At 42.8% G+C, this 16011-nt stretch overlaps 1 protein-coding gene across 1 annotated transcript in view; it reads right to left on the reverse strand.

Annotated features, from left to right (window-relative positions):
• NOTCH2 (notch 2) overlaps window positions 1-16011 on the reverse strand; it is a 158238-nt gene that overhangs the window by 48722 nt on the left and 93505 nt on the right. Inside the window, exon 6 of the mRNA XM_003793802.3 lies at window positions 595-828. Coding sequence (XP_003793850.1) covers window positions 595-828 — 234 coding nt within the window. The remainder of the gene's footprint in view (window positions 1-594; window positions 829-16011) is intronic.

The raw sequence follows: 16011 nt of genomic DNA on the forward strand, positions 1-16011 counted from the left end.
AACTAGCAACTGTTAAATTGAGAAGCTAAAGCAATATTAACTTTACAGACTGTAAAAATCTTTCCTTAAACTGTCATATGCCAAAGTGGGACGTGATCCCACCAAAGGAGTTTTCATATATCTGGTTAAGCTGGACAGACAAGCCAGCACGCAAAACCAACTGCTGCTGGTATGCGTCAGACACTGAGAAGTGAAAGGCATGTCAATGCTTCTTTTCTGCCAACTCCTTTTGAGTAAATATATTATTTTTTCTTAAAATAAAGTCTGTGAATCCGTTTATTAGTCATAATACCATAGGTGGTTTTCAGTTTAAGATCTTAAGGATTTCAGCGGATGCTCGAAAGTCATGGTTACTAACTTTCCTTTTTTGGAATGAAAAACTAAAACACATAGAGTTGAGAGGAGAGCTACAGTTGTAAGGAAGAAGACTAACTCCACAGCACTATGGCCAGTAGACTACATTTTCACAAGCACAGCCCTGAGTGGTATGTTCCTGCAGATGGTAATTCATAAAACACAGCTATCAGGATGACAAAGAAGGCAGAAGTCCTGTCCCTCCCCTGTGCTTCAGCTCTGTCCTTCTGCTGGTCTTACCTGCTTTCCCCTCTGGGCACATGCAAGAGAAAGAGGCCACACGGTCAATGCAGGTGGAGCCGGGAGTGCAGGAGGCGAAGGCACAGTCGTCGATGTTCTCGCTACAGTCCTCTCCACTCCAGCCGTTTACACACACACAGCCATAGCCTCCATTGCGGTTGGTACAGGTGCCCCCATTCTGACAGGCGTTGGGTTGCAACAGGCACTCATCCACATCCTCTGTGCAGAACTGTCCTTTGGGGGGGGGGGAAGACCTTTGATTATGGCCCCTGAGTCTCAAAAGATTAGTACCATACCAGTCCCTGTACATGATTCACCTTTAAGAGCTCATAGGAGACCAGACACTAACATGAATTTAAGGCCCTGGAGCCTTCCAAATGATTTTCAGGGTAGGTCATTTCAGGAAGAACTCTGTGCTCAGAAATTGCTACCCCTAGAAACTATGACAGGTGATCAAAGAGAAGGTGAGATCTGTAGGACCCTTAACTCAGTTAAATCCCTGGGGCAATGAAGACACTAGCAAAAAGAATAAGGAGAGAGGAATCTATGAAATGGGTAAAGAAAAAATGAGAAGGAATCTACACATCAAAACGTGAAGGGCAACTGTCTTGACTGCAATGTCAATGTCCTGCTTAGAACACGGCTCTATAAGATGTCATCCCTGGGAAACACTTGGAAAAGGGTCTGTGGTTTCTCTCTAAATTAACTCTTGTGAAACTACAATTATCTCAAACTAAAAAGTATAATCTTCAACAAAGTTAGGGTGAGCAAGGATAGAGAGATTAAGGACCAGGAAAAGCCCTGGGGAGGTGTGGATGTGATAGGCAAGGCCCAGAGGGAGACTGCAGCACACAGATCTCAGCCTGAGGCCCAGCAGATTTGTACAATAAGACATCAAGAGCCCACCCAATGTAAAAAGACATAGAATAATAATTCTCTGTGCAAAAAAGAGATCAGAAAAGGATGCTGACAGCTCTGAGGGGAGGCCACTGCCCTTCACAAAGAACAAGATGAAGTCTCCAACTTACAACCGAGAAATGTGTGATCAACAAAAGCAGTTAGGTGCCAGGCCACGTGAACTATAAAATAAATGAATGAATTGGCCCTGCATGGGGTCTTTTAAGCCAGTTCAGAGAGCTATCAAAGGGAATTAAAATTTAGATCATCTAAACTTGTCATGTTTAGAATTCTCTCTGACACTTAAGGTCAAGGTGTCCTTCATTCTTGCTTTGTAAATGAAACTCAACAAATAATTTTAAAAAGGCATTCTGATAAAGAGCCCTCTTAATGAAAATGTTTGTACTAAGAAATTTCCAAGGTTATCCCTAGTCCCCAGAATGTCTAAAAATTCAACTGGCTCAAGTATTTGTTGAAGGCCTACACTATGCCCAGCTGTGTATCCATCACCGCTGGCAGAGGCTGGTGGTGTCTGACCTAAGCAAACTGACCATCTCTTCTTTACTCTTATCTAACACGTACCTCCATAACTAAAAAACAGCATCACTTCACTGCAATTATTTGTTGGCACCTTCATCTTCAACGACATGGCTGCAAGCAGCCTGAGTTTAGGGATACATACATACATATATATTTAGTATTCCAAGCAAAAAGCCCACTACCTATGATGGCAGAACAAGTATGTGTATGTAGAAGTCTCTGGAGCTTTGTACTCAGCATCCCCTTTCCATGTTCCTCTCCTCACTCCATCGACACAATTCCTGAAGGAACTATCCTGTCTTTACATCATCACATCCTTCTGGCCAGAGCTGACTGGTCCAAGGCCAGCATCTGATCCAAGCTACGTCACTGTGTCTCTTTCCCAAATTATTGGACTAGGGATAGTCCTTTTAGTCACACAGACCAAAAGAATGAGGAGGCTGTTCTGCAGAGAAAGTGTTAAGAGTGAATTAGAAGATAAAATCGTACAGGCATTCAAGTTCTTGGTTCCAGTTGTTCCTGAAGCCCAACTCCTCCTGAGTTCATTCAGTGGCACAGCCATTCTGAGAGATGTCTCTTGGAAAAAGCTGCCCTAATTTGAGATGAGGGATGCAACCCAAAGCATTAACCAATACAAACTGAGTGAGTGAGAAAGTGCGTGAATAAGATAAGGAATGAATGAGTGAATGACTAAGGCAGTGAGTGAGAGAGGGAGGGAAAGGGTGAAGGGATGAGTGAAAGAGGGAGCAAATGAGTGAATGATCAGGGTGAGAGGGCAATCCTCTCCACCAGGGCCAATAATGCCATCTATTATAGAAAATGTTGCTCCCTTACACTGCTAGCAGAAACACCACCTCAAAGTAATGACAGCTGTGTTACTGGGAGTAGGCAGGATTGAGAAATGAAAACATGACCAAGAAGTAAAAGACCTGGTGTAACCTGGAAAACTGCTGAGTCTTGTCTATGACATCAGTGCTACTCACCAACCAATTTAGATGTATTAAGGATCTGTGATAATTCTGAGAAATGTAAGTCATGTGTGTCTAAAAATATTTTGTATGCATTTCTTTTTCTTTTTAAGAAATGAGATCCTGCTCTGTCCCCCAGACTGTACTGCACTAGCACCATCATAGCTCATTATAGCCTCAAACTCCTGTGCTCAAGCAGTCCTCCTGCCTTAGCCTCCTAAGTAGCTGAGACTGCAGGAATACACCACAAAGCCCGGCTATTTCTTTTTTGGGTCAGGGGTCTAAGAGATGGAGTCTCCCTGTGTTGCCCAGGTTAGCCTTGAGCCCCTGAAGGGATCCTCCTGCATCAGTGAGCTCCCAAAGTGCTGGAAAAACGGGAGTGAGCCACTATGTCCAGCCCTATATTTCTTATGCATTATAATACTCAGGCACTGAAATAGTGTATTAAGACTGACTGGGCAAATAAAACAATGCATGCAATGAATATGAAGCAGCCATTGTGCTTGGGGTGGTCACAAAAATTATCTCATGTATAGCTAAGGAAACAGACTCAGGTAAAACAACTTGCCTGCGTGAAGAATACAGGAGCTCGGTTTCCTGACTCCAAAATTCTTAAGGAAGATGTGAGGTGTGAACCATATCAAAACCATCTCTGAAGGCCTTGCTTTTCCCCAGGGCGAGGGCAGGCAGGCATGGAAAAGTGCAGAAAATGGAGGAGGAGCAGAGGGCTCAGACAAATAGCTGCTTACTAGTAAGAACATTTTGTGGTGGCAAACTTGCACCATTTTGAATGATGAAATGGAGAGTGACTTTTGAAGACTAAATGCCTTCCCTGAACACCTTAGAACCATGTATCTCTTAGACAGTGTTTGTTAAAAACACAGAATCAAGAGATCCTACAGCACACTCACTTATAAAGAACTTTCTACAGGATGAATCACCTGTCCCTAAGGTCCAGGCACATTATTTTTAGAATGGCACTCTATCCCAGTTTCATTTTGGCCAGAGGTTTTTTTCCTGCTTATAATATAATTCTATCAACCAGTTCTAGAATTCAGTATGAGGAAAATGGTAACCAGGATGGCCATTATTACAACTGCTTGTTCCAAAACTGCTAAGACACTGCACTTCCTGCAGTTCACCACCTTCCCAGCACAGGAGAAAACCCAATGGACAAGCCTGAAAATAAGAAACTCAAGACTCAGAAAAGTAAATAGGCTTCTCAAGTTTAAAAAGGTGGTAAGTGAGAGCACTGCCATTCTAATGCTCTCCAACTACACACAGTACAAGTGAGCATCTAGCCCTGGATTTGATCAACAGGATCTACAGACTAGGCCCTTGGCCCCAGGATCTTAGAAGACATAAATGCAAACAATAGTGAAGGGACACTCACTGAAGACAGGAATAAATACAAAAAGGTCACTAGACATTAGGGTGGAAAAAGCTCTTGGTGTTCAGCTCTTGGTGCCCAACCTTTTTTCTTTTCTGTCACACAGTGAAAGAGTTGTTGTCTTGGCCACACATTAAATATACAAACACTAAATGACAGCCGATAAGCAAAAAAGTCCATGCATACTTTTTGTGAGCTCCAACACCACGGATAAGCCATAGAGTCCTCAAACAATACCCACGTGCACCATGGACCGCAGGCTGGACACCCCTGGGAAGCACTAGATTTACTGTCTAAAGTTATTAGGCTTTTCTGCACTGCTCCATGGCAACAAACACCAGCCTGGCCTAGAAGGAGAAGGCTTACTGAGAGACGTAGGGTCTTGAAGATATCAAAATGACAGAAGTGGATTCTGTGGCTGGCATATTACAAAAAGGAAAGAAAGACAAGACATTAGAGGCTTTACATTTAAATCTGAATTCTAAGTTTGCTACGATAAGCAAAGGAGGGTGAAAATGACATGATCAACACTCTATCTAAAAAGGAGTTGGATGGTAGAATGCAGGAGGAACTAAAAGCAAACAATTTTCTGTTAATAGGGTTAGGGGAGAGAACGTTAAGTTATGAGCTACCTAGCAAATAAAAGCCACTGCAGAAAAGGGAGAGCTGCGTTCTTTCCATGCCCAACCACGCTCCCAAACCTTCAACTGAAACTAGTCTCAGCATGAAACATCACTTCTGTCAACACAAAAACTTTGCTGGTGAACTCCCAATATGTTGCACAAACCTCAGTTAGGCAAGTTTTCAAGGGCAATAATTAACCTCTTAGTAATTTCCACCTGCAGATATTATAAGCTACTGCCCAGTTAGGTCCTTTCCATTTTCTACGAGCAAAAAAGAAAGGAAATAGAGTAGAACCCCTGTAGGTTGACCTAAGGGGCTGTAACAAATTGGTCAACATAAAGAAGTGGTTAACCTGAAGAATTAGGCCTTAGTACATGTGATGCATGTCCAGTCTATGAAAACTTGGTCAACTTGAGGAGGTGGCCACTGTAGGGAGGTGGTCAGTTATAAAGGTTCTATGGTAATTTTGTTTTCTAGAACCACCTTCCCGAATATCACTGTGAATCTCCATTAATCTGAAATAAAACGTCAAACTATCAAATCCTTATGTGATACCTTAAACACCACCGGCCAGTGACAATTTTCTGACGGATCACTTCGGACCCGTAAATATACTCAAATCCATAGCTCTCCTCCATATGGGTCACCCTCAACACCAAGGATGCCTTCTGGCCCCAGACATCATGTGCTCATCAACTCAGGGCCTCTGCATTTGCTGCTCTATGCTCAAACACTCTTCTCCTTACCCACAGGCCTGGTCACCTGTCTTATTATAACAGACACAGATCCCTAAGTACTCACCTCTCCACAATGCCCACCACTACATCCACTCCCTTCCTTCCCATGCCAATTACTTGTAACTCCAAGTATACACCTAAGATCCCTAAGTACACACCTCCCCACAATGCCCACCACTACATCCACTCCCTTCCACCCTGGCCTATTTCACACATTGTGATTGGATGCTTATTTTCTCTTTGCAACCTCTTCCCTCATCACACTGTTAGCTCCAGGAGGGCAAGGACTGTACCTACCATTCACCTTGGTGTACATGTCAGGAACTGTCCCACACCCTTGGTGATGGTGGAGGAAGAGAGCTGAGACACCCCCTAACATAACATGCTCAGTTCACAGAGAAGGAAAGGAGGACCAGTGAGATACACGGACCTGTCCATGTTTACAAAGCTGGTTGGCAGAAAGAGACATTCTTACATGTTGAAAAAGACTTGGGGAGGTGGGATTACTGCAGATCATTCAACACAGAGAAGGGGAATCTGAGCTGACTGCTGATGGATGTAAAAGAAGAAGAAGACAGCTCCTCATGCCACAGGTCAGACGACACGACACTCCTAGTCCACCATTCCTGACATGAGGACCTGGTACTAGTCAGATGACATGACTACTAGTCCACCATTACTAAGGTAAGTACCTGGTACTGATTACAGGAGTAGAGTTACTTTAACAGTGATTGTTCTTAGTTCCCCATCCTATGGTTTTACAATAAGTAAATGAGATTATGGCACAGCCTGTGGCCATAAATGTAACAGAGTGAACCTTAGAGGTCTGTACTGAAATGAAAACCATGGCCTGGCCTTCGCTTACACCAGCAGTTCTCAATCTGTGGGTCGCGGCCCCTTTGTAACAATGAAAATACATTGAGGCATTAGAAAGGTTGAGAACTACTGGTTTACACCACCCTCTAGTCAAGGGAGTGGAGACAACACACAGCTGTAACACACAAGGGTGCAAACAGCTCACTGTCAGCCTGAAGTTATAAGCAACAAACCATCACTCTGACTTGGAGTTACAAGTAACTGGCATGGGAAGGACACAGGAAAGGGAAAAGGGAAGGGAAAGGTAGGGAAGGGACGCAAGGATTGCTGAGCCTTACAGTTTGTGGAGAAGCCCTCACCTTCCTGCTCAACTCTCAACTCTGAGGCCTGTGGGAAAAGTTTTATCACATCAGAGCTCCTGGTAAGGGTCAACTCTCATTGCAACAACAATCCCCACTCAAGAAACATATACAAGAGGAACTTGGCTGGCCCTTGCCCTGGCCCCGCCACCTTCCACTTACTGGTTAAATCAAGAGAATTCAGTTTCTGATACATCTTTCCAACCAGCTGTCACTTGGGCCCCTGAGTTCTGGCGTTTTGTCTCCTTCCACGTCGGAACACGGCATTCTCATAATCTCAATCCCACAAAACCTCTGCTCACAGAGTTGCTATTCCACTGCTGAAGTTCAAGAGCAGAGGACACGTCTGACTGTTCTTCAGCCTTCTGGGACTACAGCTGGGTGGGACACTCTGTGTAAACACTGGTGCCTACAGGGCCTGCCTCATCTTAAAGGCACAGCTGAAATGTCACTTCCTCAAAGAGACGCCACCTTGCCTAAACCAACCTCAATCAGTTCTGCCTACTAATGTGGTCGACAGTCTCCACTCCTCCTGCAAGGCATTTCTAACTGTTCAGAATTTCTCAGATGCTCACATGATCGATGCCTGTGTTTCTCCCTAGACCATCAGTTCCATGAAGAATTGGTGGCAGCTGTTCATCCTCAGTACTTAGGACAGTGCCCAGCAACTAAAAGTAGTCAAGAATTACTCAGTAAAACAAAGTAAACACACAGCCTTCAGAATAGGAGAAGATGTTGGCATGTTATGAATCTGACGAAGGCCTGATAACTAGAATCTATAGAGAACTGAAACAGTAAGAAAACGGCAAACATCCCCCTCTATAAGTGGGCAAGAGACTTGAACAGAAACTTCTCCTAAGAGGACAAATGGTCAACAAACATACGGAAAAAAGCTCATCATTTATAATCATCAGAGAAATACAAATCCAAAACACTCTGAGATATTGCATAACCCCAGTGAGACTAACCCACGTCACAAAATCCCAAAACAGAAGATGCTGATATAGATGTGGAGAGAAAGGAATGCTTGCACATTGCTGTCAGGATTGCAAACTAATACAAGCTCTTTGGAAAGAAGTGGTAAATCCTGAAAGAACTAAAAGTTGATCTTCCATTTCATCTTGCATTCCCATCACTAGGCACCTACCCAGAAGAACAAAAATCATTTTACCACAAGACATTTGCACTAGAATGTTTACTGTGATTGAATTCATAATTGCCAAGTCATGGAAGCAACCTAAGTGCCCATGAACCCATAAATGGATCAACAAATTTTGGTATATATATACCAGGGAGTACTATTCAGCCATTAAAAAAGATGGAGATTTTACATCTTTTACATTTACCTGGACGGAGATGAAATACATTCTTCTTAGTAAAATATCGCAAGAATGGAAAAACAAATATCCAATGTACTCAATACTAATCTAAAACCAATATATAAACAAGTAAATGCTCATATGAAACTACTAGTGTGGAGCCAGGGGGAAGAGGGATGGAGAAGGGGGAGGGAGGATGATTGGAAGGAGGGAGGGCATGAGACAGGAACTCACTCAATGTGCACATTGCCAGGGTGTATAGCACGCCCCAGGGTGAGGGTTCTTTTACAACTGGAACTTTACCCTGGAAGTGAGAACCCCGTAATCTAAAAATTTGTACCCTCATATTAATTTCAAATTAAAAAAAGAATGGCTCAGTAAGTGTGTGCTGAATGAGTGTTTATCTGCTTCTGTTTTCTCCTATGGAATTCATCCTAATCCCCAAATAATAATCATCTTTCAACTCTCCCTCTCATAGCAACAAAGAGGATTTTCTCTGTTCTGTTCACACCCAGATTTCCACCATCCCCTTATCTACACCACCAGTCCACAGACAAATTCATCATCTCAATCCCATTCCTTTGTTGCTAAACTCCATCTCACTTATACACACCCAAGGTCCCCTCACCTTTGTCCATTAACACTTCACATCTGTCCCAGAGGCACTTCCCCGTCACAGTGGATGGACACGTCCCTTCTTTAACTGAGACCTAAGCATCCCCATGAGCACTGTCCGAACCACCTTCTCCGGCAGAACTCTTCTGCCCCTCCTCTTGCAAACACCCCTATCAATGGGGAAATACAGATAAAAGGACAGATTTCCTCTTTATTTCCTGACACCACTACTGGCTTCAAACAGTAAAAATACATGTACCAAGTTACTTCTGGATGCCAGACATGGTGAAAAGTGCGTTACACTGATTGCCAAATATAATCTTCATGTACCATTAGTTCAGTTGTACAGATTTAATACAAACCTGGGCCACAATGAAAAAAATACTAAAGTATTGCAGGGAGGTAAGAGCTGTGAATTTGAAGAGATGAGGTCAATCCAGGAACAAGTGGAAAGCTGAGTGCTGCAATTCATTCGCCCGTTTGCTTCTTCAACAGACATGTATGAGGACAGCGCCCAGCTGCCCCGCGTGTGTGTGTGTGTATGTACATACACACCCACACATACGCACCATGTGCCATGCCTATGCACATTGGACCAGTGGTTCTCAACCTTCCTAAAGCCACAGTGTGTTTTCATTATAAAAAAGGGGTCACGACCCACAGGTTGAGAACTTCTGAACTGGACTGAAATGGTGAACCAGTCATGGCTTCTGCCCTGCAGAACTTACAAACAGTGAAACACCTGCTTTGAGAGACACTCGCTGCCTTGGGAGCACAGAGTAGGGACAACAGAAAAACCAGAGGGTGTAAATGCTATAGGGAAGCGTGCAGAGAACACAGGGGGGGTCTGCCAGGTTGAGGCTGTGTGCAAGCCTGAGAGTATGTGTAGGGAGGGGTGGGTAAAAGTACTTCAGGCAGAAGGAAGTGATGTGTGCAGGCTTCAATAGAAGGCAGAGCATGGCTCATTTGAGGCAATGAAAAAGACCAGCATGGCTGAATTACAAGGCATGCCTGGGAGAGTGGAGAGATGTGGCTGGAGAGGGAGTGACACGCAAAGCCTTGGAGCTGGATCCAAAGACAAGGAGGACCCACTGAAGCGTCCTCAGCAAAGCAACAGCTCGGTCCATTTGTGTTTCAGAAAGCCCACTCTGCAGCGGGAAGAACGGACTGAACTCATCACCCTTCCAGGTCAGCAGCAATTCCAAGCACTGGGAGTCCAGGCACTTGTGGCCACGACAGCAACAAGACAGTCTGTAGTGCATCTCAGACAAATTCCAGATGCAGCAGCACCAAAGAGCATCCAGCCTCAGCCACGGACGGAGAGCCAGGGAAGCTGGGCCGGGGCGGGATGGGGCGTTCACAGACCTGACCTCTGCCACAGCAGCTTCTCCACACGGAGGAGAAAGTGGTGCCCAGCTCAGTCTGCTGCTGGGAGGCCCTCACTCTCTGGCCCTCTCCTCACTTCCTCAGGGTGGTAGGCCAGTTTGCATAAGAGAGCCCCCCTCACCTCACTGGGAGGAGCAGCTGGCTGCGGCAGGTGGAGAGTGAGGGGATCCAAAGAGCACCAGCCTCCCCTCCTTACGAGCAAGCAGTTACTCTGTGCAGAGTGAGTAAGGGGGAAACAACCGGAACGGCACCTACTGAAAGATTCTACAACATAAAACGCTCAAGTTGGAGTGAAAAGCATACCGTGAAAATCATTCACTTCTGAAGCTAATATATTTTAGGAAAAAATTGTTTGTGTGATCTCAAGACATTTACACATACGTACGTTTTAAACAGAAAGGAAAAGTAACGTAGGACATCAGACTGATGAAGGAGAAGGCTGAGAGGCAGAGGCTCTAGATGCAAAGAGTACTTACTAAAGAAAACCAGAGCACAATGCCAACAAAATCCAGGATTGGAAGCTATCAGGTATGGAACTGACACTGCACGAAAAGAACACGAACGATAAAAAGCTTAAGAACCTCTCGTAAATGCAAAGGTTAAAATATTAGGAGAAGATCTGAGTTGGGGGGAAGAAGAATGGAGACTCGGTGAAAAGGTAATGGGGGTGCCTGAAGCTGTGGCAAAGGCATTCTTCTCTGAGTTGAGCATAGATCTGAGCCTGCAAATCCAAAGGGCTCAACAAGTACTAGGAAAAAAATAACTAAAAAGGAGAGTACACCTAGATGAATAATGGCTAAAGACTTGTTTTTAAAGACAGAAAGAGACAGAAAGGCAGGGTAGCTGCCACAAAAGAGGAACCCCCCTCTGATATTAGATTGCCCTGTAATATTCTCCACAAAAAGCTAGGGAACTTATCCTGGAGCTTCAAGAGATTCGTGTTTGACCCAGGAATCTGAGCTCTAGGGAGAGAACTGAATCTTTCTCGTGCTTCTAACAGTAGCTAGTATGTATATTAGATGTAATAGTTCTTCAAGAAAATAACTGTTATTGAAGTTACTTACAACTTTTCTGTGGGATCACGAAAAGCCGTGAAGTGACACTGATCTTCCCAGGAATGGAGCCCAAGCTAGTCACTGAGTATAAGCCATTTGTGTATGAAGCTACACATCAAAAGAGATTTTTAAATATCTAAGAGTTCTGAAAATAGGCCAACCCGTACCTTCCCTGCAAAAAGAAACTACTCAAAGATACGGCTATCTGACTCAAAACATAATCAAAATAAAGAGCTCAGAAATGAAAAAATTGTGACAAATATTGTGATGGTTAACACAAATCAAGTTACATGTCAAACTATCTGAGATTGTACATTGGGCTATAAAACATTCTAAATAAAGAATAACTTTTAAATTCAATCATCATAATAACATAAAATGAATTTTTCAATCCCACATCATATAAACAAAATCTGCAGAGTGACAGAAAAACAAGAAGAAATAGACTGATTCTAATCCCTCATTTTACATAGTAGGGAATCAGAAAATACAGTGTCATTTGTGACACACATAATTAGGGAAGTCAAGTTATTCAAGTCCAAACTTCTCTAAACACATTTTCCCATAAAAACGTAAATACTAAACACTGTAAATTCAGTCACTGCACTTCTCACTTCTGTCTGTTGTGCCATGAGCCAACCTCCACTTCCTTGAATGACACACATGCGGCTTAGATTCTTCTCCTCTTTCCTCTCTTGTGTCCCGTGAAGTCAACATCTGGGTTGAGGGCAAACAAGGTAACCTGAATCAAGAATTCTTACCTCTGTCTCCCTAACAGGCCTCCATGCTCACGCCATCTCACAAGCATACTCACCTTCTGGACCTCACCACAGACACTCGTGTCCTCCCAATCCCGTAACACCTGCAGCTGACTGATCCCCCTCTAACCTGTGGAGTGAGCCCCTCCCACAAGCTGGCGCTCAGTGTCCCCTCTGGCTGCCTGACCTCCCAGTCTAGCCCAGGCTCTGTGGTGGGTCACCCACACAAAGGTCCTGTCCCCTGTAGCTCTGCCCTGTTCCCCTCTCTTCCTTTAAGGGAAACTCTTCCTTTCTCTGCAGTCTGTGCAAAGTCACTCCCCAAACCCATTCCTCCCTTTCCTCTTTCCTCAACACCCTCTTTCTCTTTAACCTCCCGCAGTTCGGCTTGTCTTCTTTGTGCTGAAATTGTGCTTCAGAAGATTTCCAATAACCTCAATAATTCTGATTAACCTTGCAATTATCATGCTTATTGGAGTCTGCTGGTTGACACTCATTCAATAACCATAGTTTTAAAAAATTTGTTTTGGGAATGTCAAAATAAGTAAAAAGCAATTCCCAGTCTTCCAGAGGCTGACAGTCCATTAGGTGAGCTTAGCAGCTAACCAGTATGAGACGCAAAATATTACAGAAGCTGCCCAGAAGCCCAGAGTTGAGTCAAGGCCAATCCTATATTGCTGATCCCTTTGACTCGATGTTGCCTCATGACTGAGCTCTCCTCTCACCTCTCCTGCCTCCCCTTTGCTTTTCTTGCTTCTTTGGATCCCCTTCCTCATCCATTTCTGCAGTGCAGACATTTTTCTTACACTTCATGTCCAAACCCACCCTACTATTTATTTGTTTTATTAAATCATAACTGTGGACATTGATGCATTTATGGGGTTAAGTGTACTGATTTGATACACAATGTGAAATGCTTATATTGAACTAACACATCCATCACAATTATACTCTTTTCTTAATAATTTTGAAATGCACACATTCAATGTGCCTGGGAATGGCACATTAGGTGAGGTCCCTCCAAATACTCTCCTCCTTCCTCCTCCTCCCCTTCCGTCTCTCTCCTTTTCCCTTCTTCTTTCTATAGTTATGTTTTACCATTCATATGAATGTGTAGGTGATTATATATTTTATATATTGATTTCATAGTAGTATTGATATAGTGGATGCTTTTTATTCCATTCTTGAGATACTTTACTAAAAAGAATATGTTCCAGTTCCATCCAGGTAAACATAAAAGATATGAAGTCTCCATCTTTTTATGGCTGCAAAGTATTCCATGATTTACTTATGTCACAATTTGTTAATCCATTCATGGGTTGATGGGCACTTGGGCTGTTTCCATGTCTTGGCAATTATGAATTGGGCTGCAATAAACATTCTGGTGCAAATGTCTTTGTTGTAAAATAATTTTCGATCATCTGGGTAGATACCTAGTAGATGAACTGCAGGACTGAATGGTAGGCCTACTTTTAGTTCCTTGAGTATTCTCCAAACTTCTTTCCAAAAATGTCCTATTAGCTTGCATTCCCAACAGCAGTGTAGAAGTGTTCCTTTCTCTCCGCATCCACACCAACATCTGTGGTTGGGATTTTGTTATGTGGGCTAATCTTAGTGGACTTAGATGGGATCTCAAAGTGGTTTTGATTTGCATTTCTCTGATGATTGAGGATGATGAGTATTTTTTCATGTGTTTGCTGGCCATGTGCCTATCTTCATCAGAGAAGTTTCTGTTCAAACCCACCCTTCTTACTCCACACAGTTTCCTTTACAGACTTTACATATTCCATGGTACCCCCCAAAATGACTTAGAATCCGAGTCTTCATCCCCTACCTTTATTCTGAGCTCCTGGGTTCTCCTGATGTCTCTTTTTCACTGGAAACACTCCCCTCAAAGTTACCATCATTTCTATCCTATTTCTCTGTCAACACCCCCCACATTCTCCCATTAATTCAGATTTAAGCAGAAATGAACTCTCTTCAATCTCCTTCCTTACCTTACCAAGTACTTAAATCATTTTCAATTCCTACCCATGCTTCTTTCAAATTCACAGTCATTCATACTTTCTACCTCCTATTGTAGTTATGTGTGGATTTTCTTATTTCTTTCTGGTAAATTTTACCACTCTTTAAAGACAGAAATTAATTTCTTTTCTTTGTGTTTCTTATAGCCTCTAGCACAGTAGATTGGGTGAAGTAGTTAATTGTTCAGTAAATATGTTATTGAACCTACTCACAACCATTCTACAGGAACTTGAAAAACATGAATTAAGTTAAAGCTAGACACTGAATCATGGACCACAGGGAAGGAAAGATCCTTCAGTGTCACCTCCAGCAATCTGCAGAGCTATACCATCCACTCACCCGTTTCCACGAGGGCCACTCTGGAACCTCTGGGATCAGGGTGCTTTGGAGAAACATGCTAGCAGTCTGTCTAACTGACAGGAGACTGGAATTGGGGTGAAGAGGCAGAATTCCAGAGAACAGGCTTATTATAGATTTCCCACAATTAACCTGATAGCAAAGAAATGGAAACTTGAGATGCATTTCCCTATGCAAAACAGAGAAGAGAATGCCTTTGCAGTCCCAGATAGAATTAAATCATGTCCACTTTCAAACAAAATGTTCTATCCTTACATTCTTAAAAACAAAAAAAAAAGGCAGAAAAGTTGTTGGAAAAACTTTATGCTAGAAAAAATGTTACCAACTAGAGGCTGGACTGAGACAGGAACATCTGGCTCAAAATTAAACACCACCATGAAAAGACCCCTTCCCAGACTCAAGGAGCCACCCACCTCCTCTGCATGTGCACTTGCTAATTCACGTAAAACATTTTTACTGAAATTGGAGCAACTAACAACAATGGAAATCTCAACCAACTCTTAGGCTCCTCCTGCTAGAGGGAGAGTTGAGAGAAAACTGGTCAGTTTTATGTGACTCACACCCACTTAACTTCCATTGTTCACTTCTGCTTAATGTCCCAAAGCACTATTCTAAACCCAAGCTGAAATTACACTTCCAGATTAATAATAAGCACAGGAAAATAAATCACATCTGCCCTAGGAGTGAACCCAAAACCAAAAGCAGCCACAGAGAGGAATTTGTGAGTTGACCTTAGAGTCAACTTTAATTTTGAAGGAAATCAACCTTCGAAAAGAAAATCCCAGTAATAATCTATATAGACAAAACATTTATCTACACTGCTCTAATAAATTTTTGAGTCTTTTAAAACCTTTTTTACCCTTAAATGGATATCTCCCAGAACAGAACTTCTCTGATAAGCTGGCTTAGGGCCAATCACAGTATAATAAAGACATTTGTGCTCTGTCTTCACAAACCCTTAAATATACTTTCATTTCCTGAAGAAACATCCAGTTATTCAGACATATCTCTACAGAAAGATTCCTATAAAGGACCAAACCATCTGTTCACCCTCATTCTCTAATACCAATTTACTTTTTTCTTTTCCTTTCTTTCTCTTTCTTTCCCTTTCTTTTTCTTTTTTTTGAGACTATGTTGCCCTCAGTAGAGTGCCGTGGCATCACAGCTCATAGCAACCTCAAACTCTTTTTTTCCTTCTCTTCTTTTTTTTTGAATGGTAACTGTGTACATTAATGCACTTCTGGGGACAGTGTGGTGTTTTCACACACAATCTGAGACACTTCCATCAAACTGGTTAACCTAGCCTTCATGTAACTTTCTTAGCTATTGTGTTAAAACGTTCATATTCTACTCATAGAAAGATTCACTCATACCCTTGTAAGATGAAGCACAGAAGTGAACCCTCGAATCCCTCTCCCTCCACCCACGCCCTCCTCCCTCCCCCCTCCCAGGTTATAGCTTTCATATAAAAAGGTTTAAATTAATTTCATAATAGGGGTGTGTACATTGGATACTTTTTCTTCCATTCCTGTGATACTTTGCTAAGAAGAACATTTTCCAGCTCCATCCATGTG

This window comes from Otolemur garnettii, unplaced genomic scaffold, assembly GCF_000181295.1.
Source record: "Otolemur garnettii isolate 467f Iridium unplaced genomic scaffold, OtoGar3 scaffold00073, whole genome shotgun sequence".
Taxonomy (NCBI): Eukaryota; Metazoa; Chordata; class Mammalia; order Primates; family Galagidae; genus Otolemur; species Otolemur garnettii.